This window comes from Phodopus roborovskii, unplaced genomic scaffold, assembly GCF_943737965.1.
Source record: "Phodopus roborovskii unplaced genomic scaffold, PHOROB, whole genome shotgun sequence".
Classification (NCBI taxonomy): Eukaryota; Metazoa; Chordata; class Mammalia; order Rodentia; family Cricetidae; genus Phodopus; species Phodopus roborovskii.
The window spans coordinates 4,517,753-4,544,976 of NW_026126636.1; the positions used below are offsets into that span (position 1 = coordinate 4,517,753).

At 50.7% G+C, this 27,224-nt stretch overlaps 2 protein-coding genes across 6 annotated transcripts; one reads left to right on the forward strand and one right to left on the reverse strand.

The window, feature by feature from the left end:
- Positions 1 to 1,418: 1,418 nt before the first annotated feature.
- On the reverse strand, positions 1,419 to 5,651 carry Sbsn (suprabasin). Of its 5 annotated transcripts, none has more exons than XM_051207280.1 (6): positions 5,047 to 5,651; positions 4,895 to 4,938; positions 4,026 to 4,732; positions 2,644 to 2,715; positions 2,479 to 2,523; positions 1,419 to 1,587 (listed from the first exon to the last, which is right to left on the reverse strand). In XM_051207280.1, the coding sequence occupies exons 1-6, from the start codon at positions 5,634 to 5,636 to the stop codon at positions 1,564 to 1,566; spliced, it is 1,482 nt and encodes a 493-aa protein (XP_051063237.1). In that variant the 5' UTR covers positions 5,637 to 5,651; the 3' UTR covers positions 1,419 to 1,563. The 5 variants fall into 5 exon arrangements, with proteins under 5 accessions (XP_051063237.1, XP_051063236.1, XP_051063238.1 ...); XM_051207279.1 differs by having other exon boundaries at positions 4,026 to 4,649; positions 4,704 to 4,938; XM_051207281.1 differs by lacking the exon at positions 4,895 to 4,938 and having other exon boundaries at positions 5,057 to 5,651.
- An 8,440-nt stretch (positions 5,652 to 14,091) lies between these two features.
- Gapdhs (glyceraldehyde-3-phosphate dehydrogenase, spermatogenic) lies at positions 14,092 to 27,212 on the forward strand. Its single transcript, XM_051207678.1, has 11 exons — positions 14,092 to 14,339; positions 19,859 to 20,093; positions 21,745 to 21,841; positions 22,006 to 22,112; positions 24,754 to 24,844; positions 24,926 to 25,044; positions 25,425 to 25,506; positions 25,780 to 25,931; positions 26,056 to 26,218; positions 26,818 to 26,915; positions 27,025 to 27,212. Exons 1-11 carry the CDS (start codon positions 14,165 to 14,167, stop codon positions 27,095 to 27,097), a joined length of 1,392 nt encoding a protein of 463 aa, XP_051063635.1. The 5' UTR covers positions 14,092 to 14,164; the 3' UTR covers positions 27,098 to 27,212.
- The last annotated feature ends 12 nt before the right edge of the window (positions 27,213 to 27,224 follow it).

Consider the following 27,224-nt stretch of genomic DNA (forward strand, 5'->3'; position numbering starts at 1 on the left):
GGTGAAATTGCAGCTGTCAATTGTAAATTCTTTTCTTCCTTTTCTTTCTTTTTTTTTTTTCTTTTTTTTTTTTTTTTTTTTTTGTCTAAAACATTTTCAGAATGTTTCAGATGTTATGAAATGACAATACTCTTAAAAAAAAAAAAAAAAAAAAAAAAAAGACAGGGTCTCCCTGGCTGACCTGGATGGAACTCACTCTGTAGGCCAGGCTGGCCTCAAACTCACAGAGATCTGCCTGCCTGGCCTCTAGAATGCTGGGATTACAGAAGAGTTAACTCTTCAACATAAGAGGGGAAAGGGCAGTAAGTGGGAAGCATCTGGGATATTGGGATATTACCTTTATTGTGCAAATGTAGGCTCCTCTGTGCCTGAGGCTGTCTTTTCTTTCAGTGTGTGTGTGTGTGTGTGGGGGGGGGGGGTGACTAAACTACAATCTAGCCTAGGTTTTTCATGGTCTAAAGTCTCCCCGGGGGGAAAAAACAGACAGACAGCAGTCTTTGCCTGCAGACACGCCCACCTGCTGGACACTGGAGGAGGAAATCCTACAGTCTATAGCTTCCAGGAAGCTGCGGCTCTCCTAGCATTCTGTGTGGGCTTCAGCAGTCCCAGAGGCAGGCCTACTGCTTTTGGAGTATGACCAACAGTGTGCCCTCGCCTCGAGGAGTCTCCATGCATACACAGGGGCAATACAGATGTCTGTGCTAGACTGTGAGACAAGGAGGCTTTGAGCAGCCCCCATGATTGACACTTGCTGGCTGTTTGTGTTACCCATGTGCCTGAGCGGTTCCTGAACCCTGGGCCTTTTGCATCCTTACCCAAGTCGCTGAAGAGGCTCCCCCACCCATCTGAGAACCTTCCAGCTGAGTGTGCCTCTCCCTCTTCCCCTGTCTTATCCAGTCTTCTCCCAGTCTCTTGTTTCACCCTCTCCAGTCCATCAGGAGAGGGTTTGCAGGGCCTAGGCTGTTTTTTTCCCCCCTCCACTAACTGCCCATGTGTTTTCCAACCATGCAAGCCTCCACGAGACTCCTTCATACCTGGGGATAATAACAGAACTTTTACCTAATTGGGCGGTCGGAGGATTCGGTGAGATCATGCCTGGAAAGCACCCAGCATGTCTTTATTGCACAACGGACACAAGCTGCCATTGTTTCTTCCTGGGTACCACACATCCCACCAGCGGTTGCTCCCCTGCCCAGCTGCCTTTCCCAGCTGTGAGCACAAACACTGCATCTTAGCCAAGTGTGGCTGGTTCCCCTCTGGGAAGGGCCCTCTTCAAGCCAATCAAGCTGAACTCTCCAGGACTCTCCATCCCATATGGCAACTCCCAGCTCCCAGCTCCTTCTGCCAAGTGAGACCATGCAAGCCCCCACCCCAACCCTGGCCATCCCTCTCTAGGGAGCACAGTCAGCCATGATGCAAGGGGACAGTGTGTTCGTGTTTATTCACAAAGCTCAAAGCAGCCCCTTTAAGGACACCCAGGAAGCTCTCCGCCACCACCCCCAGCTCCTCCAGGCCATTTCAGCTGATGTGACAACAGGAATGTTCTGTTGCCTGGGTATCAGTTTAGGGCATGATGGCGGCGATGCTCTGGAAGAGAGGAGAAGGGGGTTAAATACCGGCCACAGCCATGAGAGGCCTGAAGTCTGGGCTCCTGTTCCACTCTGTAGAAATGAGAGGGAGAGAAGCTGTTTGTCTTAGAATAATGGAGAGCCAGCTCTCCCCAGGAGAGGGGCTGAGGAAGGCCTGTGTGTTCCACCTCAGAGGATCTGATGTCACTCTGATTTAGGGCTGGCACACCCCCTGAGCCCTGGGTCCTTAGCTCCGGAAGCAGTTAATAGCATTTTCTGTTCAATCATGAAGACCAGAGTTTGGATCCCAGCACGCACATCAGGCAGCTTACAAACACCTGTGACTCCAGCGCTAAGGGATCTAACACTCAGAGTGTACAAACACACAATTTCAAGATTTTTTTTTTTTTTTCAAAAAAAGATAAAGCAAGACTGTGGACCCAGAATTCCACAGCGACCTTTATGCTCTCAGCCTGGAAGGGATCTCCCTGCAAAGCCAATTTCCACTACTCAGTTCACCCGTGCAAAGCAGCAGGGCAGGGTACCAGAGGCATTCACAGGAGGGCCAGTGAGAAGAGAGGCATCAAGGCACTCGGGATGGGAGGAGAGATGAGGAGGAGCCCTGATGGACACATGCAGGACAGACAGTTTCTACATCCCCACCCTCCCTGGCTCCCAGATGCTCCAAATGCCCTGGAGGTGATTTCTGTCAGCTTCTGTTTGTTCACGGGGACTGGAAAGTACCCAGAGCTGCAAGTGGGTGACGAAAGACCAGAACAGAGCAAGAACAGGTTGGATAGTCTCTAGAGAGGCTGGGTCGGTCTCCAAGGATGCTGACCGCAAGAAGACTATAGGAAGGGAATTCAAGGTTGAAGGGCAGGGAGTAGGTGGGGATTGTGTGGGCACTTACCCTCCACAGAGCTGGGAAGTTGATAAATGGCTTGTTGACCGAGGCCTGGAATTCAAGCACAAAGCCAGTCACCCACCTTCAATCAACCACCGTCATTGGGAGAACCTCCAGTAGCCTCCAACCCCCTCTCCCAGCTGCAAACCCACGTGACACCCAGAGACTCACCCCAGATGCTACTGTAGTGGTTGCGGCCCCTGCCCCTCCGTGCTGGCCTGAGTACCCGCCTTGATGAGCGCCCTAAAAACAAAGCCCAGATCATCACTACCGCCCCTTGACCTGTGAGGGTCTCCCTCATTCCCTTTCCCCGGGAACCCACCCCCGGTCTAAGATGCCTGGGTCTGGAGCGGGAGCCCAGGCTGACCTTCTGGGTTCCTCCATCACTGTCCTGAAAGACAACCCAGAACCCCAGCTGCTAACCCGGCCGGGAGAGGCGGACAGGACTCCAAGAAGGATGTCTACCTCTTGTCGACTCACCCCACCCAAGCTCTCCTTAAATTCAGCCTTAGGGAAATGTTTCCTTCTTGGAGAAGGAAGAAGACACAGAAGACCCACACAAATACCAGAGCCACCGCTCACCCTCAGCCCTGATTTTTTTAATCATGTTTCTACGCAGTCTAGCCTCAAGCCCAACACCCCTCACCCCTGCTCTTGACCACAGTGTCACTCGGCATAGCCTACCCGGTCCCCCCCCACCCTCAGCTGCTCTCGCCCTTCTCCCAGCCTCTACTTGGACTCTCTCTAGCCCGCCCCCCCCCCAGCCCTCCATGGTTCCCTCCAAGCAGCAGATGTGACTCTGGGCTCTGAGACCTGGATCCACCCATCCTCGGGATGGTGTCCTGGCTCGCTCATCTCAATGACTGCTCATGGAGTGTGGAGAGCTGGAAACCGGGCCACGCAGGGGTCAGCCTGCCACTGCACCCTGGTCCTCCCTGGGGCCTGCTCTGTTGCTGCTTGCCTGGCCTCCAGCATCTGTTCCCTCTAGAAATACGGGTAAGAGCTCCCCGGAAGCTCCCCCCCCCCCCCACCGCCCAATCAGGAAGACAAAGGAACAAAGAGAACTGTATCTCATCCATTGGGCTCTAGTCATGTGACCTTGGAGAGTCCCCTTGGCCTCTCTGAGCCTTAGTTTCCTTATCTGAATGTCATACTGTCACCACCCTCATCCTGACCAGCCCAGAGGCTAGTTACAAGGACAGAACACAACAGAGCCTATTGTTAAGAGTGTCCCCTCGTGCTCTGAGGTTTCTCAGCCCTCCATCTGTTTGTACAGTGTCCGAGCTCAGAACCATCCCTACTTCCAGGAGAGGGACAGGTTAGGGTCCCTCATCTAGGAGGACAGTTCCCTGATAATGGGACTAGGTCCCTTCCACCTTGTCTCAGGCGAAGCTTTGCAAACAAGATGCTTTAGCCCATCTAACCAGCTGGCCACCAGCTCTGTAGCAACGGAGGCGGAAGGAAGGGAACCCAATGTTATGGCTTCCCAAGAATTTAGCCTCTTCCCTCCCACAACCCCCTTCTCCCCAGTTTCCCCACCTCTGTTCACCTACATTCAGCAGCTGGTTGGCCTCCTTGCTGGCTTGGTTGACCCCATTATGAACATCTTGCTGCAACCCGTTCATTTCCTTCCCGGCCTGGCCAGCAGCATGGTGGACACCTTGGCCAAGCTTCTCCGTTTCCTTCTCGGCCTGGCCAGCAGCATAGTTGACCCCTTGGCCAACTTTCTCTGCCTCCTTCTCGGCCTGGTTGACCCCAGTGTGGACCCCTTGACCAACTTTCTCTGCCTCCTTCTCAGCCTGGTTGACCCCAGTGTGGAACCCTTGACCAACTTTCTCTGCCTCCTTCTCAGCCTGGTTGACCCCAGTGTGGAACCCTTGACCAACTTTCTCTGCCTCCTTTCCAGCCCGGTCAATGGTATGGTGGACACCTTGGCCAAATTTCTCCATCTCCTTCTCAGCCTGGTTGACTCCAGGATACATTACTTTGTCTCCCTCTTGCCAAGACTGCCCTGCAGCATAATAACTATGGCCATGACCATGGCCAAACTGCTGAGCCTCTACTGCTGCATGGCTAAGTCCCTGATTGGCCCCTTGTATTACTTTCCCTCCTTCCTTCCCAGCCTGACCAAAGGCATTGTGAACCCCTTGACCAAATCTCTCTGCTTCCTTCCCAGCCTGACCAAAGGCATTGTGAACCCCTTGACCAAATTTCTCTGCCTCTTTCCCAGCCTGACCAAAGGCATTGTGAACCCCATGACCTAACTTCTCTGCCTGCTTCCCACCCTGACCAAGAGCATGGTGGGCCCCTTGACCAAACTTCTCTACTTCCTTTGAAGGCTGACCAAACGCATGGTGACCATCTTGACCAAATTTCTCTGCCTCTTTCCCAGGCTGACCAAAGGCATTGTGAGCCCCATGACCTAACTTCTCTGCCTGCTTCCCGCCCTGACCGAGAGCATGGTGGGCCCCTTGACCAAACTTCTCTACTTCCTTTGAAGGCTGACCAAATGCATGGTGACCATCTTGACCAAATTTCTCTGCATCTTTCCCAGGCTGACCAAAGGCATTGTGAGCCCCATGACCTAACTTCTCTGCCTGCTTCCCGCCCTGACCGAGAGCATGGTGGGCCCCTTGACCAAATTTCTCTGCATCTTTCCAACCATGAGCATTGTGGGCCCCCTGTCCCAACTTCCCAGCCTCATTCCCAGCCTGCCCCGCAACATGGTGGGTCCCCTGAGCAAACCTCCCTGCTTCACTGCCCGCCTGGTTGACCCCATGGTGGACCCCATGATGGATGATTGTGTCTTTCTCCTTCCCAACCTGTCCAGCGGCGTGGTTGACCCCATGGGTTAACTTCTCTGTTTCCTTTTCTGCGTGTCCGATGCCATTGTTGATGCCATGGGATACCTTGTCCAACTCCTTGCCGGCCTGGCTTCCCATGTTGCTAAGTCCATCAAAAACTCTCTCCACTTCCCTTCCAGCTTGAGTGATTCCATTATTGATGCCTTCAAGGGCCTTGCCCACCTCTCTCTCTGCATTGCTCAGCCCTCGGCTGAACCCTTCTATGACCTTCTCAATGGGATCATCATGGGCTGCCCATGCAGGCAGAGCCCCCAGAAGCAGTAGGAGGTAGCAAGACCTGAGCGAATTGGTGAGATGCATGTTGTTGGGAAGGCAGGGAGGGTGCAGAGAGGAGCCAGGGATGGAGGCCCCTATTTATCTGTCACCTCCCTCTCTTTCTCCACCCATCATGACTCAATTGCCCCTGTGAGGCTGTGACTTCGTTCCCAGTCAGGGAGGTGTTTCCCAAAGACATCTGGGGTTGAGCAATGAGAAGGAAGACAGAGTGAGTCACAGAAAAGATCCTAGCATCTTTGCTCTTTGACCTGCTCAGTCCCTCCACCCCAGTATAGGGTTCTGCCCTGCCCAGCCCCCTCCTGTTTCCCACCGGCATCCTCCTTGCTCCTGAGCCCACCTTCAGGCACCCACCGAACCACCCTGTCAGCCCTCTTAGACATCCAAACTTGCCATTTGCCCAGCTGGATAATTCTGGAAAAGTGGGAAACAGTCAGGGAAGAGGAGAGAGCCCCAGGAGCTGGGGAAGAGAGAGATCTGATTTTGTTCTTAGGGGTCCCCTTTGCTGCTCCTCTCTCTGCTCCAGCTACATAGCCCTTGTCCCAGCTCCTCACAGGACCCTCGCATTGCTGCCTGAAGGCTTTTACACGTGCCTAGAAGCTAGAGTGTCACCTTGTTGTCCCCATTCATTCCACACCTGGCTCAAACGGCCTGCATCACAGAAGGCCCTTCCTGACCACCCCAGGCACAGTGTGGTATTACAGGTATGATGATTATACTCTGTGACATCATTCTGCTGCTCCTATAGTTCTTATCACAATCTTAAATTTCATTTGGTTTTTAAATGTGTGTCTCGCCTTCTAGGTTATACACGTCCAGCAAACAGGCCCTTTGTGCTGGACACTGCTGTAACCCCAACTTAGGGGACATTAACTAGGGCTCAGTAAGTATTCCCAGATGGAACACATGCATGGGTTAGCCGCCAAGGAGATAGTCCAAGCCTGAGCCCATCTCACAGGGTGCTGGAGGGGAGGGGTACCTGGGTCCTCAAAACTGCATGGGGTCTCTTGGGGAGGTTTTGGAGCTAGGTTTTGACAGGATCCCAGCCTCTTTCCTCCCAGCCTGCCGGCGAGGGCGGGGGAGGGGGGGCTGATTGTCATTTGTCATGCGCTGGGAGAGGACGCAGTGATACCTGAAAAGCCGGTTGAAGCAGCCTTGGGGAGAGGCTGGAGACTTGGTGCAGGACCAGCTGTCTCAAACCTACGGGCTGGGGGCCAGGACCTTTCCCTTCCTGCCTCCTGCTGTCTTCCTCCGCAGCCTCCAGAGCTCTGACCTGAAGTCCTGAGCATTGCCCTACAGGCTCAGATTACTGCGGGAAGCAGTTGGGAGCCTGGGCTGGGGTTGGAGTCCAGCAGGTAGTGGCTGGTGGATCATCCACAGTATGTCTACCTGGGGGATAGTTCGGAGGGAGGCAAACAAGGGCCAGTGGGTGGGGAACAATTGGGTGAAGATGTTTAGGTTTTGACGCCAACGGTGAGACTGAGTGAGGGGTAATAGTGGGAAGGTCAGGCACGGAGGAATGCATAGGGCGTGCTCCAGTAGGGGTGGTAGAGTTATGTGTGTGGGTGCCCAGGTGTGGCTGAGAATCAGCACGTGTGTTTTCAACTTCAAACCAGGGCATGAGGTGGTCCCCTTAAAGAAACAGTAGCCACACCCAGAACCAAACATCCCCGGACCAGGGACCCTGGAGGCTCTGCCTTCCTCAGCTCTGACAGCAGAGGGTGGCTAATTGGGCCACCCTGCAGAGTGGATCTGTTTCCCAGTTTCACACTCCAATGACAAAGGCAGAGTTCTAGGCAATCTTGGGTGTGGCACTCCAGTCTGAGCATCTCTAAATGATGGAGAGCCAATGGCCAGGCAGAGAAGTGAGCCAGGGTGTGGTGCTGGGGAGGGGGAGGTAATCAGAATTCTGGTCCACCCCAGGATAGATAGATTCGCCTTCCCTTTTTAAAAGGGTATTCTATCTTTTCCATGGTCTGTTGCGATAGGGTCTCATGTAGCCCAGTGGCCTGGAACTCATTATGTGAAAGGCTGGATGCCCTGGAATTCTTGATCGTCCTAATGCTGTGGCTGAGCGCTGGGATTGCAGGCACATATCACCACTTGACATTTTCTTCCCCATCCTTCTTTCCCTCCATCAGCCCTTCTTCTTAGTTTTCTGTCCCCATCTGCTGCTGAATGCAGGACCTGTCATCTTTCTCCTTAACTGCTGCCAGCAGCCTCTGGCAATAGAGTTGTGCTGGTGTTTGGATTTGGGGGGGGGTCTCACACTTCATGTCACAGTGTCCCAAAGAAGCATGTAGTATATGTTCCCACGGGGTGTTCGCCCGTCCAAGGATATCACAGTGAGTGCCTTACCTAGTCCCTCTGCAGAGGGACTATCTGGGGCTTCCCAGCTCAGGCCAGGGTCTGCCACAGTTAGAAAAGGACATACTGTCTATTCCATGGGATTTAGCAGATTGGCCCATAACATTGATCTGAAGCAGCTTGTTATTAATCAGATTTATCATTTCTAACATCAGATCCTGGAGAGTTATGTGTCCTTTTTATTTTGTTTAAGCTAGGGCCCTATATTATAGTCCAGGCTGGCCTCAAACTCATGGCAATATTCCTGCCTTAGCATCCCGAGTACTAGAATTACAAGCAGGTACCACCCTGCCCACATCTGGGGCAGGATGGTTGTTTTGATGTGGTTCTGGCTAGCACAGAACTCTTAATCTGTGTGTAGCCTCACAGGGTCTGAGATGACATGTGTGTGCCACCATACCAAGGAAAGCTTTGCCTAGTAGCATCTGGATGGCTCTCCCTGTATGCACACTGCTTCCTCACACATCCTGGGCAAGTGTTTGCCACAAGGTTATATATGCCCTACACACTTCCATTTTGTTTTATCCATGCTTAGCTTTTGAGACAGGGTCTCACTTTGCAGCTCTGGCTGGCCTGGAATTCACTATGTAGACCAGGCTGGCCCCAAACTCCCAGGGATCTGCCTGCCTCTGCCTTCCAAATTGCTAAGAATAAAGGTGTGCACCATAACACCCAGACCTTTTAAAACATTTTTATTTTGAGACTAAGTTACCTTGAATTCAACTTTGTATCCCAGGCTGGCCTTGAACTGGACAGTCCTTGACAATGTGATCCTTCTACCTCAGCTGCAATTACAGATTTATGCCTGGCTTCATCCAATTTGTCATTCGTTTACTTCTCCAGGGTCATTCAAGCAGGAGATGGCCTTACCAATTCCTGTTCCATGACTGGCTTTTGACATGATACGGTTCTGGCTTTACTTTTGTGGGACAGGACCTCTGTATAGCCCCCGGAAAACTTCTGTGGGGACTTGGGGAAGGAAGAGGTTGTGTCATTGTATGAGTTTTGGGCCTTCCGCCCTTCTTTCTAGAGTGGTGACTCCTTCCTATGGCAAAACCCTACAGGGCCCCTTGGTCACAGCTGCGTGTCAACCGGCCCTGCAGGTGAAGTTGCCTGACAGTGAGTCACTAAAGCACAAGCAAGGCCTGGGGCTCAAGGGAACATTTTCCCCTTGTTCTTTCCTAGATAGACACTTGCAAAAGCCTGCTTTGTAAGTTGGGCATGGTGGCATGCAAATACAATCCCAAGGCCTAGGAGTCTAAGACAAGAGCATCATAGCACATGGTGGCATGCAAATACAATCCCAGGACCTAGGAGTCTAAGGCACAAGCATCATAGCACCTTCGAGGCCCACTTCAACTACATAGCAGGATCTTGTGTCAAGAAATGAAGGAGATAGGGCCTAGAGAGGTGGCCCAGTGGCTAAGAGCGCTGACTACTCTTGTAGAGGACCTGAGCTCAGTTCCCTGTGGCTAAGAGCACTGACTACTCTTGTAGAGGACCTGAGCTCAGTTCCCAGCACCCACAGGGTGGCTCACAACAATTTGTAATTCCAGGTCTAGGGGATTTGATGCCTTCATCTGGCTTTCAAGGACACCAGCAATGCACACACATACATGCAGGCAAAACTCTCAGATACATACAACAAATACTGTTTAAAAGAAGATGAGGGAGAAGGCCCAGTTTGTGTCAGGTGGTGCCCCAGATCCAGAGGGCCACCTGTGGGTACCGCATTCCTAGAATACAAAGCCAATGAGGGTGACATGGAACAGGACTAGATAAGTAGGACTAGATAAGGAAAACTACAAGGCAAAGACTGGGCTGTTGTGAGAAGACATGGCTTAGGGATGCTTCTGCACCGGGAATCAGAACACACATGAGAGCTGAGGGTGGCTCAGCATGGTTGGAAGGAGAGGAGAGACTCCCACAAATTGTCCTCTGACCTCCACACAGAGATGTGGGGCGAGGATAAAAAAATAAAATAACCTGAGGGGCTGGTGGAGTGGCTCAGTGGAAGAAAACTTGCCTAGCGTGCCCAAGGCGCTGGGCTGACTTCAGCAAGGATGGGAAGATAAAAGAAATTGGGGAGATGGGGACCAGGTGAGTTCATCAGTCACATACAGACACACCCACCTTACTGATGCTTCCTAGATATTGCAGGGATGGCTTTGGTTGCTGTAGTATTTTATTTTATCTTTTTATTTTACATGTATGGGTGCTTTGCCTGAATATGTGTCTGGGGCCTGTGAAGGCCAGAAGAGGGCATCAGATCCTCTGGGACTTGAGTTGCAGGAGACAGTGAGCTGCTGTGTTAGTGCTGGGAATCGAACCCAGCTCCTCTGGAAGAGCAGTAAGTACTCTTAACCACTGAGACATCTCTCCAGCCATTTGTTTGTTTGTTTGTTTGTTTTAATACGGGGTCTCACTGTGTAGTCCAGGCTGGCCTCAAACTCGTAGAAATCCTCCTGCATCAGCCTCCCAAGTGCTAGGATTGTTGGTATGACACTTGACAGGTTGAGCCTCTGTGCCAACCCTGTGTCCACACGTGCTTTGGCTCCATCTCCTCAACAGCACAGATGGTTGGGAGCAGTTGTTAGCAGTCGTAGTTTAAGGTACTTGTGGGCTGGGGTGTGCGTCCACGGCAGAGCACACACTTAGCCTATGCGAGAACCTGGATTCGATCTCCAATATCCCCCTACACCCAGCCAGGAATAAAAACCAAGGTGTGAACATCAGATTGGTCACACATTTAAAATAGCAGATGGCTTACTAGCCATGTTAGGTAAGTGCTCTGTCACTGAGCCTCAACCTCAAGCCAAAACTTTTTTAAAATGTTGTTGTTATTTTTAGCCAATTTTATTAATATTTATAATTTATGGCTATAATTCATTTGTTTATATTTGCAAGTGTATCTTAAAATTTTATTTATTTACGTGTGAGCATGAGTGTATGTCCATGTGAGTACAGGTACTTGTAGGGGCTAGGAGAGGACGCCAGTTACCCTGGAGCTAGAGTTACATGGGGTTGTGAACCATTCAACAGGAGGACTTGGATAGGAACTGCTGTTATCTGGTCCAGCAGCAAAGGCCCTTTGCCAGCCCTACCTCCCCAGCCCTACCAGCCAGAATCAGAGTCCCCGGGGAAAAACCCCTGTGAAGGATATGGCTGCAGTATTTACATCATTGATGTAGCCTGAAACTGAACCCATAATATCGACAGGGGATTTGTATTTAAAACTTTAAATAGATATATACAAAAGTTGCAAAATATAAAGTTTAAAATAAAAGGTAATGGAAATTTTCTGCCCTTAATTAAAACATTTTGCAAGGCAAATGTGCTGTATTTATGGAGTGAAAAACTTCTAAGTTAAGCATGGTTTGAAGATAATTCAGATGACTTGGGCACTGGCTACCAGGCCTGATGAGTTTGGAATTTAATCGTCAAGACTCACAGAGTACAAAGAGAGAACTTACCCCCAAATGTTATCCTCCTGACACCACACATGACACACACACGCCATAAATGAGTGTGATTTAAAATTTTTTAAAAAATGTCACACACACTCACAGTCAACGGAACATGAGTAGAGAGTAAGATAAAGCCTCACCCTTTCAGAGTGTGTAGGTGACCTTGTGGAGGAAGGGTCTCTGCTCATTCTGCAGTGCTGTGTAACAGGCTAGCTGGTCCACAGGCCCTTATGACTACAGATGTATGCCACCACATCTGGCAGCGTGTGTGTGTGTGTGTGTGTGTGTGTGTGTGTGTGTGTGTGTGTGTGTGTGTGCCTTTCTGTATGTCAGCGCCTGTGTATGTGTGTGTGTCTGTGCATATCTGTCTGTGTCTGTATTTGTGGTGTCTGTGTGTGCCTGTGCCTGTGTGTGTGTGTGCCTGTCTCTATGTGTGTGTACACACTGGTTTTTTTCTAGAACTTCCTGCAAACATAAAATGTCTTGTGATCATGTTCATCCATCCACACCTCCTAACTCCTCCCACATCCCCTCTACCTCCTACCCTCTACCAATTCCATGAACATTTTAAAAATATATTTTATTGTATAAATGAGTGTTATGGAACATTATGTGAAGATGTGACACTGTGATTGGTTTAAAAAAAAAAGTTAAATGGCCAATGAAGGGTCCAGGAATATAGAAATATAAAATTGTAAGCCCAAACATATTTTGAGAAAAAAAATACATAAAGCTGGCAGCCACTGTTGACCTTTAACAACCACTTTCTGCTTTAAGAGCAGACATGATGACAGCCACTGTGTACAGAGGGAAACTTTTAACAATAGTCCCCTGCCTCCCAGCTTCCCAGCTAGGCAGGTATGGCAAAGATTAGCTTCTAGCCATTGCCTTTATGGGACCCTCTGCCTTGTGTTTCCTTAATTTTTAACTGTCGTCCTATGTGACTCTACTCTCTGCCTTGAATTCTTTCAGGGTCAGCAAAAGGCAGCTGTATCAGCCACAGGCTTTTGCAAACCATCCTTAAGTTAAACATCCTAACATCGTATATCCAAAAGTTGTAAAACTTACAATGCAATGTGACTTTAAGCCTGACCTCAAGGTTGCCAAAGCTCTTTGATCATGCTAGGTATTTGATTTTAGTAAAAGAGGAGGCTGGAAACCAGCCCCTGTTGTTACAGTTTCAGAAGCCCGAACCCTGGCTGTGGTCAAGGCTGATAAGTTTTTGTGCCCTGGAAGATCTTTTTTTTTTTTTTTTTCTCCCAAAATAAAGTTTGCTTCTGGTTTAATAGACTTTGGTGATCTGTCCCCATCATTTCGCAAACCCAGACCCAGACCCAGCAGTCAGTCTCCTGGACAGAGGGAGCTCTGAGGAGAAGAAAGAGGTCGAGAGCCAGACGTGGGACCAGAATGGGCATAATGGAGATGAGCTAACAAGTGCATGGAAGAATGTAGATTTAAAACTATGGGTTAACTTAAGCTCTAAGAGCTAATTAGAAGCTGAGCTTCCATAATTAATAATGTCTCTGTGTCATTTTTGTGAGCTAGCAGTTCCCGAAGAAAAAGTCCGTCTACATATGAGTGTTTTGCCTGCATGTGTTTATGTGGGATCAAATGGGTGTAGTATCTGAAAAAGCCAGAAATGGGTGGTGGATCCCCTGTGACTGGGGTTACAGACGGTTGTAAACCACCGTGTGGGTGCTGGGAACCGAAGGCTAATCAGCTTTTAAAAGCAGCCAGTGCTCTTAACAGCTGAGACATCTTGTATTCTGATATCTTATCTTCTGTCTACCTACCTATCTACCTACCTATCTGTATAGTTCCATTTTTGTTTGTATGTTTGTTTATTGTTTTGATTTTTTTTTATGACAAGGTTTCTCTGTGTAGCTTTGGAGCCTGTCCTGGAACTCACTCTGTAGACCAGGCTGGCCTTGAACTCACAGAGATCCGCCTGTCTCTGCTGGGATCAAAGGGGTGTGCCACCAGTGCCTGGCTTCTCTATTTTTAAGCCCACACTGATGTGTAATGCCAATAGATTCATGGGTGTGGGGACCCGCAGCAGGGTTTGATCTACACTCCTAAGAAAAACTGACACCTCCTTTCCCTGTCTTTGCTCCTGAGCTAGGGGCTGGGGTTGGTGAGCCCCTCCCCCATCCATGAGAATGTTGACTGTCTCGATATTGAGCAGGCCACTGTGCCTCCTGTGATTCAGGAGGGCAGTGATCCTGTCATGACGAGGGGACACTGCTTCATTGCTGTCGTCCCAGACCTCTGGATCATCCAATATCTCCTACCTCTCTTCCGCCTGGGTGAGAAGAGCCACTACTAGGCCCCTGGGAACCCAGGAAGCCAAGGGGAGACTTGGAAGGGGCTTTCTAGGCCTTTCCAGACACCAGGAGAACTAGGGAAACTCCTCAGAGATCCAGGCCAGCATGGATCAGGAAGAGCAGGGGAGGGAGGGAGGGAAGCAGCAACCATGAACATCTGTGTGAATCAGGCAAGTTCCATTCTAGAGGCCAAAGGGTGGCCTCGAAACACTGTGTGGGATGCCCAAAGGCTTCCGGTGGGCTAAGGTCCCCAGCCTGCACACACTCCCTCTGTGATGTCACTGGGCAATGTGACATCACCAGAGGCTCTGGAGGCACTAACCAGCCCCTGGGGGACGTCACACCTCAGTACCATCTTGGAGGGACCCAAGGCAGCAAGGCCATGAGACCTTAGGCCATGTCGAATCGTGACGTCGTCCTCACCAATGTCACTGTTGTCCAACTACTGAGGCAGTCATGTCCTGGTGAGGAGAGCCTTCCGGGGTGTCCCTGGGAAGAGGTCTGGGAGTCAATACACCCTCATACAGGATACCCAGAGTCTTGGAGACCCTTCCTCCTCCACAATGCTGACTGCTAAGTGTCCTGGAGGAGCAGGCCCAGGACCCACAAGGTGGAAGGACCAAACAGGCTGTGCTCGTGTCCGAGGGCACGCTCGAGCACACATACACATTCATACACCCATTCTCACACACTCACACACACTGGACTTTCCTGGGTTCCCCAGAGAGGCCCAGGAAGGAGGCTACAATCCATCACTAGAATATAGACACATTAGACTTTCTTGGGTTCCCTGGATAGGCTCGGTTGGTTGAGTGGTTTGGCTGTTTGGTTGGTGCTGAAACAGAATCTTATGTGGTCCAGGCCAACCCAAACCTCACAGTGTTACTCCGACTCAACCTCCCGAGGGCTGACATTTTAAGCATGTGCCACTTCACCCACCTTGGGTACTGCTTGCTTTGTTGTTTTTGTTTTTGTTTTGTTTTAGTCAGGGTCTCATTATAGATCCCAGACTGTCCTGAAACCTATTACATAGACCAGGCTGGCCTCAATCCTGGAGAGATCTGCCTACCTCTGTCTCTTGGGTGCTGGTATTGAAAGCATGTGTCTGGCATGTCGTGCATTTGTCTAATTTAAGGTGTGTGTAGACTGGGGTGTGGCTCCATGGCAGACACAAGGTTATCGTATGTGAGGGGACCTGGATTCAACCTCCAGCATGGTTGGCAAGAAAAAAAAAATCCAGATGTTTGGAAATTTTAACCATAAATCTTTTATGTATGTAATAGGCTACAGTATAATGTAAATATAATTTCTGTGTCTGTGGGGTCAGAGACCAAACCTAGTACCTTGGTCTGAAAGACCTGCAGAGCGTGGACCTTCACGCTCCCACTCAGGACAGGCGACACCCCAAGTCACTCACGAGAAGCGGTCTCGATGCAAATAGCATGAGGAGTTCTTATTCCAAGTGCACTGGGGTCCACAGTCATACGCCACGCAGAGGTAGAGGACTGAGGACCCCGAGGGCAGAATTGAGACAGCTTTTATAGGATTTACTGGTGAACAAGGCCAGTTTCAAAGCTTGCCTGTTATTTTCACTAGGCCTAAAAGCAAGGTAAGCAAGGTCGTGAGACAGTTCAAAACTTGGTTAATAAGGTTTCCTAGGTTACAGAGATTTCATAGAGTACAGTTTTTACAAGGCAGGATTGTTTAGTGCACCTGCAAGTTTAGGGGGGGTTTCTTTCTCTAGGACCAGCGGGCTCAGTGGCCTTGTCCTTAAGATAATGGGGGGCAGGGAGAATGTGCTCTCCAGTCAGGGAGTTATCTACATCTATTGGCAGAGGCACTTGTTCTTTCTAGTTTTCCCTTCTTGCCGTGAGTCCCTTCTCTTTTAGTTATTAATTTTCTTTGTAGACAGGATGACCCATAACAATTCCCAGACTGTTGTGGATAACAACATTCCTCAGAAACTAGGTGGTTATGAATAATAATAATAATTTCCAGAAACCAGTCATCGGGACCAAGCTGTTTCATGTGTTTTCTTTTTCCTGAGCTCTGCATGTAGCTAGGGTGATTTTTAAATACATGCTGGTGGATATTTTTAAAATTTCTAACTTTTAGTGGTCATTAGAGAGTTAGGCTGTATTTTCATCCTTTCGGATCATTTTAGGCAAGAGCTCTACAACAGATTTTTATGTCTCACCCGCTCGTGTGCGTGCGTGCGTGCGTGCGTGTGTGTGTGTGTGTGTGTTGCAGTTGTCCACAGCTGCAAGCCGGAGGAGGCAGATCCACTGCAGCTGGATTTATAGGTTGTGAGACACCTGATGTGGGTTCTGGGACTAGAACTCAGATCACTATGAGTAGCACATGCTCTTAATCATTGAACCATCTCTCCCGTCTAATTTGAGTTTTATCTTTGTGTGTGTGTGTTTACCTAGATGTATGGGCACCCTGTGCATTTGGTGCCTTCAGAGGCCAGAAGAGGGCGTCAGATCCCCTGGAAATGGAGTTACAGATGGTTATGAGGTGCTGGGAACTGAACTTGGGTCTTCTGCAAGAGTCGTGAGCGCCCTTAACTGCTGAGTCCCCTCATCTCTTAAGATGCATTTTCTGTATTCAGTGTCTGGGGGTTGAGAGGGTGTGGCTGTGCAGCATCACACGCACAGGTGTCATATTAGCCGTTGAGAGGTTACCCCTCCGTCTACAGAGGGCGCAGGGAGCTCATCTCAGTTTGGCAGGTTCACACAGCCAGTGATTTTTGCAGGTGAGTTTTCTCACAAGCCTGTCTCGGTTTACCAACCTTTCCCTTCGATTCCAAATGTAACGTTCTACCACAGCCACATAGGAGACATGTAAGTCCGCACCGACGGTGTAGGTCTCGAAGCCAAGCAGGATTGAGACAGCTGATACATTTTTTAAATACATGTGGGCTTACTTAGGGAAGCGTTGATTAAATTCAGGTTCTCTTGTCTGCTGGGCAGAGCTCTACCATTGGGCTACGGTCCAGTTCCTTACATTTAATTAACCTCTTAAAATAATGTTTAAATATAACCTTTAATAATTTTCTTACATACAAGGCGATAACATCTTTCTCAAAGTATCATTTTCTACATAGAAAACTTTAATTTACCACAGATTCTGTAATAGTTTTATTTTTTTATCTTTTAATGTTTATCTTTTCTATTTTCATCTTTTAAATTTTAAAATTGTGTGTGCATGTGATGTGTGTGTGTGTGGTGTGTGTGCGTGTGGTGTGTGTGACGTGTGTGTGTGGTGTGTGTGCGTGTGATGTGTGTGTGTGGTGTGTGTGCGTGGTATATGTGTGTGTGTGGTGTGCGTGTGATGTGTGTGGTGTGTGTGTGGTGTGTGTGTGTATGTGTGTGGTGTGTGTGGGGGGGTGTGTATGTGTGTGTGGTGTGTGTGTGTGATGTGTGTGTGTGTGTGTGTGGTGTGTGTGTGTGGTGTGTGTGTGGTGTGTGTGGGGGGGTGTGTGGGGGGGGTGTGTGGGGTATGTGTGTGTGTGTGTGTGTGGTGTGTGTGTGTATGTGTGTGGTGTGTGCGTGGGGGGGGTGTATGTGTGTGTGGTGTGTGTGTGTGATGTGTGTGTGTGTATGTGTGTGGTGTGGGGGGGTGTGTATGTGTGTGTGGTGTGTGTGTGATGTGTGTGTATGTGTGTGGTGTGTGGGGTATGTGTGTGTATGTGTGTGGTGTATGTGTGGTGTGTGTGTGTATGTGTGTGGTGTGTGTGTGTACCAGCACAATCAGAACACTGTGGAAGTCAGAGGACAAATATGAGGAGTCATCTCTCTCCCTACCATGTTGATGCAGGTCTGCTGTCTCTGCAGTGTGTGTACTCCGAGTTACATGACCCATTAGATCCTGGGCTTACAGTTCCAGTCCACCACATCTGGCTTTTAAAATATTTTTATTAAAACTTTGAGTCCATATAGGCAATGTATTTAGATCATTTTCTACCCCACCTCCTTCCCATGACTCCTCCCTAACACTAATTCCCTCCCAAATTCCTGGGTTTTTGTTAATGTTTGGGGGTTTTTGTTGGTTTGGTTGGCTTTGGTTGGGTTTAGGTATGCACCACCAATGCCAGCTTGGGCTTTTGGTCTTTTTGTTTTATTTTGTATCAAAACACTGATTCCCATTTGTAATGTTCACAGAGGGGTCTGGGGCCATCCCCTGGAGCTGGGTCCACACCCTTAAAGACTGATTCCTCTTCCCCCGAAGTCGTCAACTCTCAGTGGCCCCTCAGTCAGAGGTGGGGGCTCCTGCATTGTCCAGCAGAGCCTTGGTCTGGCACAGGCAGCAGCAGCTGCTGAGATAGGAGTGTGGCACCTGTGTGTCCAGAGGACACTGATGTGGCACTGTCCTCCCCATCTCAGGCTTTTGTATGCAGTGTGTCTACCTCCTCTTCCATCAGTTACAAGAAGGTGCCTGAGAGGAACCGGGCAGGAAAGAGACTTGACAGGACTTCCTAGGCCTTTCTAGACACAGGGAGAGCTGGGGAAACCCATCAGAGACCCAGGCCAACATGGATCAGGTGGACCAGGGGAGGAAGGGAAAGGGACGGCAGCCACGAACACCTGTGTGAATCCAGCAGGTTCCACTCTAGAGGCCAGAGCACACACTAGCCTGCACACACTCCCTCTGTGATGTCACTGGGCAATGTGACATCACCAGAGGCTCTGGAGGCACTAACCAGCCCCTGGGGGACGTCACACCTCAGTACCATCTTGGAGGGACCCAAGGCAGCAAGGCCATGAGACCTTAGGCCATGTCGAATCGTGACGTCGTCTTCACCAATGTCACTGTTGTCCAACTACTGAGGCAGTCATGTCCTGGTAAGGAGAGCCTTCCGGGGTGTCCCTGGGAAGAGGTCTGGGAGTCAATACACCCTCATACAGGATACCCAGAGTCTTGGAGACCCTTCCTCCTCCACAATGCTGACTGCTAAGTGTCCTGGAGGGGCGAGGTGGCTGTGTTCCCTCATTTCACTGATGTCACCGGAGGCCAGGGACGAGGGGGCTGACGGGCTTAGTCCGCCCTGGGCTGCTGAGAGCAAGGGTTCTTGCTGCCCTCCAGGTTGGAGGAGGCATGAGTTCAGATCCTCACAGCCACCGGGTGAGACCTGGGTGTTCACTGTCCCCATTCTCTGGAGGCCAGCAGAGGTCAAGAGAAGGCAAGCCACTTCCCAGTCTCCCAACTGAGGCAAGGTGCAGCTGGGGCTCTCTGAGGACCTCAGGTCTCTGTAGAATCGTGCTGCCAGATGCTGGGCAAATCCGGGCTCTCTGAGGACCTCAGGTCTCTGTAGAATCGTGCTGCCAGATGCTGGGCAAATCCGTGCTCTCTGAGGACCTCAGGTCTCTGTAGAATCGTGCTGCCAGATGCTGGGCAAATCCAGCCAGAGGGCATGTGCACATGTGTTCTGTTCAGGTGCTCAGTTCACTCCCACAAGTGGGCGGGTGTGTATGGGACCATGGCTTCAGGACACAGCAGCAGACAGTTTAACAGCAGGGGCTCGCTCTGTGGCCGCCAGCTCCATCCCCCTCTGCAGAACGGGTGTGGGTGTGTGCGTCGGGGCAGGGAGGAGAGGCAACACTGTCCTCTGAATGGCCGTGAGTGAGCACAAATTCCCACCTGGAACTCTACATGAATAAATCTGCCTTCTTTTGCTTTAGAAGCTTTTACATTTTATTTGGGGAGACGGAGGCACGCGTGTGCCACAGCACCCAGCTACCCGGCACATGCAGTGGTCTGGCTCATTCTGTGGCTCAGTGGATTTTAGGCCATGTAGTTGGCCACCAGAGGCTCCAAGCCAAACTGGTTCTGTGTGATAAACACCTCTTTCCAAAAAAATTAAAAAAAAAAAATAAGAAAGAAAAGAAAGGAGAAATTAACATTTGTGTATTAGCGCATGCCCCTACATGGAAGGCACTCACAGCTTTGTATGTGTGTGGAGGAAAGAGGACAATCTGTGGTTCTCTTCTACCATATGGGTTCCAGGAGTCGAACTCTGGCCGTGAGCCTTAGGGGCAATCACCTTTACCCACCGAGCCATCTCAACATCCCCTTTTCTCCTGTGGAGTGACCCAGCTCACTACCCCACTTCCGGACTCTCTGTTCCCCACAGTGATCAGACCACCGCCGCCACCACCACCACCGCCACCACCTGAGCCCAAAGTTGAAGACCCACCACCCAAGCTTCCTTCGCCACCACCATCGCCTCCTCCAGTCAGAGTAGAAGAGAGGGCTCCAACTCCGCCTCCTATCCCTCCACCACCCAAAAAGCCAATGAAAGAGCTAACAGTGGGCATCAATGGGTGAGTGAACCTCAGGCCTGAGGTGATGCTGGAGCCAGCCAACCCCACAGGCTGACGCTGTGGCCTCCTCAGCTTACTATGGGCTGGAAGCACTTCTCACTGGGCCAGCAAGGGCCCTCAGCAAACTCCCTTCTAGGAAACAACATTCAGATACAGGCCCAGGTAGTTCAAGGCTGCCCGGGAGATCTCACTAAGGCCCGGGAGGGCAGCACTGGCTGGGCTCTAGAGGCTTCTGGGAAGAGACACGGGAATGAGGCTGAGTGACAAAAGGCAGCCGGCCATCTCTCCACTGGGGAAAATCTTCAAGGTAGTGGAGCAAGCAAGGGATCTGGCATGGAAGGAACATGCTTTGTATATTCAAGGACAGTTAAGAGTATCTGGACAGCTGTAAGAACAAACTGGGGGTGGGGGTGGGGGAGCCACAGCGTCCTTTAAGACCCAAAGCACCATGGTAAGAAGTATAGATCTCATTTAACACAGAGAGGTGTGACGTTTCCCTAGGTCCACCCAGCTATAGGAGTAAGAACAGGGGACATGAGGCAGGCTAGGTGGTGTACCCATAACACTGGCAACTAGAGAAGCTGAAACAGGACTCCTAAAATTCAAGGTCAACCTGTGCTTTGTATAGTTTCAGGCTAGTCTGGACTACAGAGTGAGATCCTGTCTCAAAAATACAGAACAAGACAATACAAAAAGGAGCTGGAGGCTGGGAGTGGTAGCATACACTTTTGAACCCAGCAGAGGCAGAGGCAGAGGCAGTCAGAGATCTGTGAGTTCGAGGCCAGCCTGGTCTACAGAGCAAGTTCCAAGACAGGCTCCAAGGCAATGCAGAGATAGCCTGTCTCAAAAAAAAAAAAAAAAAAAAAAAAAAAAAAAAAAAAAACCAGATGGATGGATGGATGGAGAGAGGAAGAGGAGGGAAGCAGAGGGAGGGAGAAGAGAAGGGAAGAAAATGAATGAGGGGGTTGGGAAATGAAGTACTGATTAAGAGTCGAGCAATCTCAGCTGGGCAAGAGCTGGCACATAGCAGTATACAGAAGCAGTTGCTTCCCACACCCACAGAGACCCCTTGAGTAAGCCTGGTGCTGTCAGCCTGTATTCAGTGGCTGTCACTAAACACCCAATACTGGCTCATTTAAAAGAAAAGAGGTTTCTCACTGTCTGGACTGAGGGAGAGACCATCATGGAAGTGATGGATCTGGTGGGGACTCTGCAGCATCCCAAGGCTGTGCACTAAAGGCATGGCCAGCAGAGTCGGAGCCAGCTTCCGGGTCTCTCTCCTCATAAAGCAACCGTGGTCTTCACGGGGCCCCACCCTCCTAATTTCATTTCAACTTAATTTTCTAAGTCACAACTGCTAATACCACAAGAGGGTTAGAAATGATCTCTGTGTGTGTGTGCGCACGCGTGTGTGCGCGATGTACACACTCATAGGTCAGAGGACCATGTGCAGGAGTCGGGTCTCTTTCGTTTGCCATGTGGGTCGCAGGGATGGAACTGATGTGAGGTTTGGAGTAAGTAACCCATTGAGCCACCTCGCCAGCCCCAAGTTTCCATCCTTCAATGCACCCAGTGACTCAAAGTTCAACATGAACTTTTGTGGGACATGTGACACCATGGCATTCCTGACACCCTGTTCCTGCTTGGACAGATTTGGACGCATTGGCCGCCTGGTGTTGCGAGTCTGCATGGAGAAGGGCATTAAGGTAGTGGCGGTGAACGATCCATTCATTAACCCAGAATACATGGTAAGTAGCAGGGGGAGAGGGGATCAGCAAGAGTGACACCTGGGTTGGGGAGAGGGTTCCAAGAGCTGTATGGAAGTGTCTGCAGAATCTTCCCCAGGGTGGGGACTTGTCTGGGGTTGCTTGCTCTGCCACCTAAGTTGAGGACCCTACTCTGTCTACTGCAGGCATACATGTTCAAATATGACTCCACGCATGGGAAATACAAAGGAAGTGTGGAACATAAGGATGGACGACTAGTTGTGGATAACCTCGAGATCAAAGTGTACCAGTGGTAAGGACGGAATGTCTGTGATTCCCTGAGGATGGGAAGTTGTCATCACATGTTACAGCTGAACTATATAAGCATGCCTCTAGCTATTGTTTAGAGAGCATCCCAGGAAGGCCTCTGGCTCCTACAACAGTTAAGAACAGCTGGTGATGTTTTAGTGCTTGGTATCTGCATGTGTTTTCTTGGCTATGCGGGTTCACTGTGCCTCATCTCCTCCAGCTGAGCTGTTGGCCACCTCCCTCTCTTTGGCAATTGAGCCAGCTCCTACCCAGGATCCCCTGAAGCCTTTTGAATCTCCACCAAGCCAGGGTACTCCTCCACCTAACACCGCCATTGCTCCTCAGAACCCCAAAATAAGTCCAAACTCCCCCCATGTACCCCCACAAACTATGAATCCCACCCTGCAGTGCCTCTCTGCCACACTGGGACCCTAGGCGTGCAGGGTACCACCCAAGCAAGGCCAACTTCCTAGCGTCCACCTCACATAGCTTCTGCTGATGGGAAGTTCCACTATTTGCAGATAGAGAAAGAATCTATATAGAAGGCAGTAACATGCCAGGGGTGGTGTATACACTTAAAATTTCAGCACTGGGGAGACTGAGACAGGAGGATTACAGGTTCTAAGTTAGCCTAGGGTTATATAATAAAATTCTGTCTCAAGGAAAAACAATGACATTGTTACTTGCAAAGCCCAAGAAACAACCCCAGTCCCAAGCAAGGTCTTCTGGCTCCTTCCCAGGCAGGATGCTCTCAGCTTCCCTTTTAACTCACTTAAAATGGGGTATAATGGAGTTTGGAGGGGGCTGAGGAAGGTAGGCTCTGGGGTTTCAGGGAAAATAGAAGCTGCTGGCCCCGAGTTTGAAATCATGACCCTAAGAGCCTTTCCAGTAGGGAAGCTTGCCAGTCACCCCAAGTTCTGCATCTGTCTGGGCATCACCTGAGCTGCCTCCTGAGGTGCTCTCCCTCCCTCAGCCTCGACACACAGCATCCCCACTCCCATCCTGCTGGAGAATGACCTGTGATTTTGAATAAGTGAAAAATGCCAAGCCAAAATGAAAAAAATAAACATTAAGGGATGGATGGATGGATGGATGGATGGATGGATGGATGGATGGATAGAGAACAATGTCAAATCAGGTGCTCAAAACATCTGGTGGACATCAACTCTTACCCAGTAAGAGTCGGTTTCCAGGCAGAGCTGGTGAAGCTTCTAAGTAAGAGAAAAACAGCAACAGAGCATGAGGAGACATCATTCAGTCAAGGGCTTACAACTCCAGCAGAGGCTGACTCGGGAAGCTGAGGTTTCAGCACGGGTTCCTAACTGAGCTTTCTCTTGGCTGAGCTTACAGGCTCACCCACCGCCAGCACTTGGGTACCATGGAGTAAACAACAGTAACCTCCATTCTCAGGGGCTATGTTCTTACCCCTGAACTATTTTACAGTTCTCACCTTTCTCTGTCACAGAGGTAAGAGGGGCAGGTCCATCCTTGGACAGGGGTCTTGAAAAACACTTGACATAACCATGCTTGGGTCTTGAGCCAGCTTCTCAGTGAGCCCAAACAGCACATGACACCTTGCCAATACAATACACAATACGACTGCCTTCCCCCATCAATGCAGCTGCACGGATGAATCCTCACAACAGACCTGTAGGCAGGAGGGGCTGTGCCGGCCAACTCAAGTGTTGTTTCAGGAATTGCCAAAATACTCCCAACTTGAGAGCCAGAAAGCGGTGGGTACACCACATAAAAGACACCTGGGCCAGATGATGAATGGTGTGGGCCAATGGAGCAGAGGGAGAAGAGCCACGGGCCAGAAGGGCGAGGAAGCGTGTGCATTCGTCCATTCCCACGTGGTAGCTAACGGGGACAGAAGCCAGGACTGGACAGCCTATGCTCCCAGCCTGCCGTCACCACTGTCCTGATACTGGCTTTTTTGCACAACCATCACAGTGGTGGCACTGTGGTGAACATCGTTCCCACACGAAGACTGAAGGCTTGTAGCAGTTTAGTGCACGTGTGTAGAGTGACTAAGAAGAAAGTGAGTCTAGGGATGTAGCTCGGTAGTAGAATACTCTATGTATAAAGCCCTGGCTTCAATCCTCAGGACCACAAAAAAATCAAATATGCATCCTGGTGCTGGAGAGATAGCTCAGCAGTAAGGACCACAAATTACCCAAGTTCGATTCCCAGCACTCCCGTTAAGTGGCTTACAGCCTCCTGTAACTACAGCTCCACGGGATCCACAACTCTCTCTCTCTCTGACACAGACACACACGACTTAAAATAAGTTATTTTAAAGTGTTTTAATACAGCCAGGCAGTGGTGGTAGATGTCTCTAATCCCAGCACTTGGGAGGCAGAGGCATGTGGATATATGAGGCCAGCCTGGTCTACAGAGGGAGTTCCAGGACAGCCCAGGCTACACAGAGAAACCCTGTCTCAAAACAAACAAACGAAACAAAAGAATAAAAGGAAAGAGGAAGGGAGAGGGGTTAGCGTGGGCCTGCGAGACGGCCCCCATGTGGATCAAGTAGGTATATATGGAGTTAGGGAGTGGGTGTTAGCAGGTCGAGGCTCCAAGGCCTCTGGCTTGCCTGACACCCAAGCAAGGAAGACTGACACGGCCTTCCCACCACTCCACAGTAAAGATCCCAAAGACATCCCCTGGAGTTCTGTAGGGAGTCCCTATGTGGTGGAATCTACAGGTGTGTACCTGTCCACGGAGGCGGCTTCGGTAAGTGGGGGAGAGAGTCCAGGGCTGCCTGGGGAGAGGGCAGTGGTACCCGGGGTCCTAACCCTTGTACTCTATCACTAGGCACACATCTCAGCTGGTGCCCAGCGTGTAGTAGTCTCTGCGCCCTCCCCTGATGCGCCCATGTTGGTCATGGGTGTGAACGAGAAGGAATACAACCCTGGCTCTATGACCATCGTCAGGTACCTGGGATGATGGCCGTCCTCGAGCGTGTGGGCGCTACCAGCAGACATGCCAGGCTGTGGCACAGAAGCGCTCACTCCTCCCCACCCCAATCCTACTAGATCTCTGGTGTCTTTTACGTCACCCTGTTCCCACTTACCAGTCCCTAAGTCTCCAGTCCTCGTGTTAATCTCACGAAGAAACTACTAGCAATGTTCGGCACGCCTAGGCAGCATTCCCCAGGGGTCCTTCCAACGGCTCCTTCATCTTACAGCATCCCCATTCCCCGTGAGCCCTCCAGCCCCCACCCTCACGTCTCGCAAAACCAGACCCTGGTTAAGTAAGAGTAAGGGTAGAGGGGTGACCCTGCCACTCAGCTGGTCCACCACGGTCATTTCAGCAACGCATCCTGTACCACCAACTGCCTGGCCCCCCTGGCAAAGGTTATTCACGAACGCTTTGGGATCGTGGAAGGGCTGATGGTGAGTTGGGGCAGGGAGGACGGCGGGAAAAGCAACCCCTTCTTCCCTAGCCATGCTTAAAGCATGGAGGTAGCAGAGACAGCGGCCAGGGAAGGAAGCCCACCTGAAGAGGCACCTTGTGAAATTCTCTGACAAGGACAGGCGCCCTTCCTGTGGTCTGTGGTGGTGGCCCTGTTAGTGTCCATACCTAGGCCACCTTCCGAGTCCTAGAAGAAAGAGGAATTGACAGCTTAGGAGCAAAAAGGCTTCATCCTGGTCCTCTTCTTCCCCAAGACGACTGTGCACTCCTACACGGCCACTCAGAAGACAGTGGACGGGCCATCAAAGAAGGACTGGAGAGGTGGACGTGGGGCTCACCAGAACATCATCCCTTCTTCCACTGGGGCTGCCAGTGCTGTAGGCAAAGTCATCCCAGAGCTCAAAGGGTATGTGGGGACAACCAGGGTGGGGACGCACCCTAGGAGGGCCTCCCACTGGCCCCAAGGCAAGGGGAAAATGCGAGCAGGGGGCTCTGGGCTCTGACTCCCGTCCTTTGTGAAATTTCTCCAGGAAGTTAACGGGAATGGCATTCCGGGTGCCAACCCCAAATGTATCTGTCGTGGACCTGACCTGCCGCCTGGCCCAGCCTGCCTCCTACTCAGCTATCAAGGAGGCCGTGAAAGAAGCAGCCAAGGGGCCTTTGGCTGGCATCCTTGCTTACACAGAGGACCAGGTAGGGAGTAAAGAAACCTTAGGGGAAGCCCTGGAGGGATGGGGGGGGGGTCAGGCTAGCTGGGCATGGTGCTGCACACCTGAGGTGGCAAGCGTCTGAGTGCCAGACCAGACAGGGCTACGTAATGAGACCCTGTCTCAAAACACAGAAACAAAACCTGCAGGATGCATGGGGACATGTGTACAGGTACACCAGCCGTGGTGACACATGTCTGGAGGCATGAAACTGACATGTATTCCTCCATGACATGCCACTTTCTTACTGAAGCAAGCTGTAACAGTAGCTTGCCATTTTCAGCTAATCTACCTAGCCATCTTGCCCCGGGGAATGCTGGGATTACAGGTGTTCACCACCTACCCAGCCTTTGGAGGTCCAAACTCAGATGATCATGCCTATGTGACAAGTACTTTTATCCACTGAACCATCTCCACAATCTGTGCCCTTCCTGATAGTCCCTGAGACTTGTCACCTACGCCGAGGAACTCTACCCAGTATATCCAGTATGTTAGATGACTGAATAACAGTGTGGTCTAAGAGTCCAAGCCTGGGCTCCTGGAGATCCTTACTCTGCTACGTTTACCTTTGAAATTGTCACCTAGGTGGTGTCCACGGACTTTATCGGCGATCCCCATTCATCCATCTTCGATGCTAAGGCTGGCATTGCCCTCAATGACAACTTCGTTAAACTCGTTAGCTGGTAAAGGGGAAAGATACCCGAAGATAGTGGGAGAGGTTGTTAGAAGGGCACGCGCGCACACACGCGCGCGCGCGCACGCACACGCCTATAGCTCTCCTCCTCTCCCCAGGTACGACAACGAATATGGCTACAGTAACCGTGTGGTCGACCTCCTCCGCTACATGTTTAGCCGAGAGAAGTAACCCGGGAGGCCCCTCCTTGCTTCCCCGCGCACCTCACGTTCCTGCCCTCGGGTCCGCTTCAAAAGAGATCGCGCGCCGCCGAGTCAACAATGAAATAAAAACCAGAGTGCGCACAGTTTCACCCTCT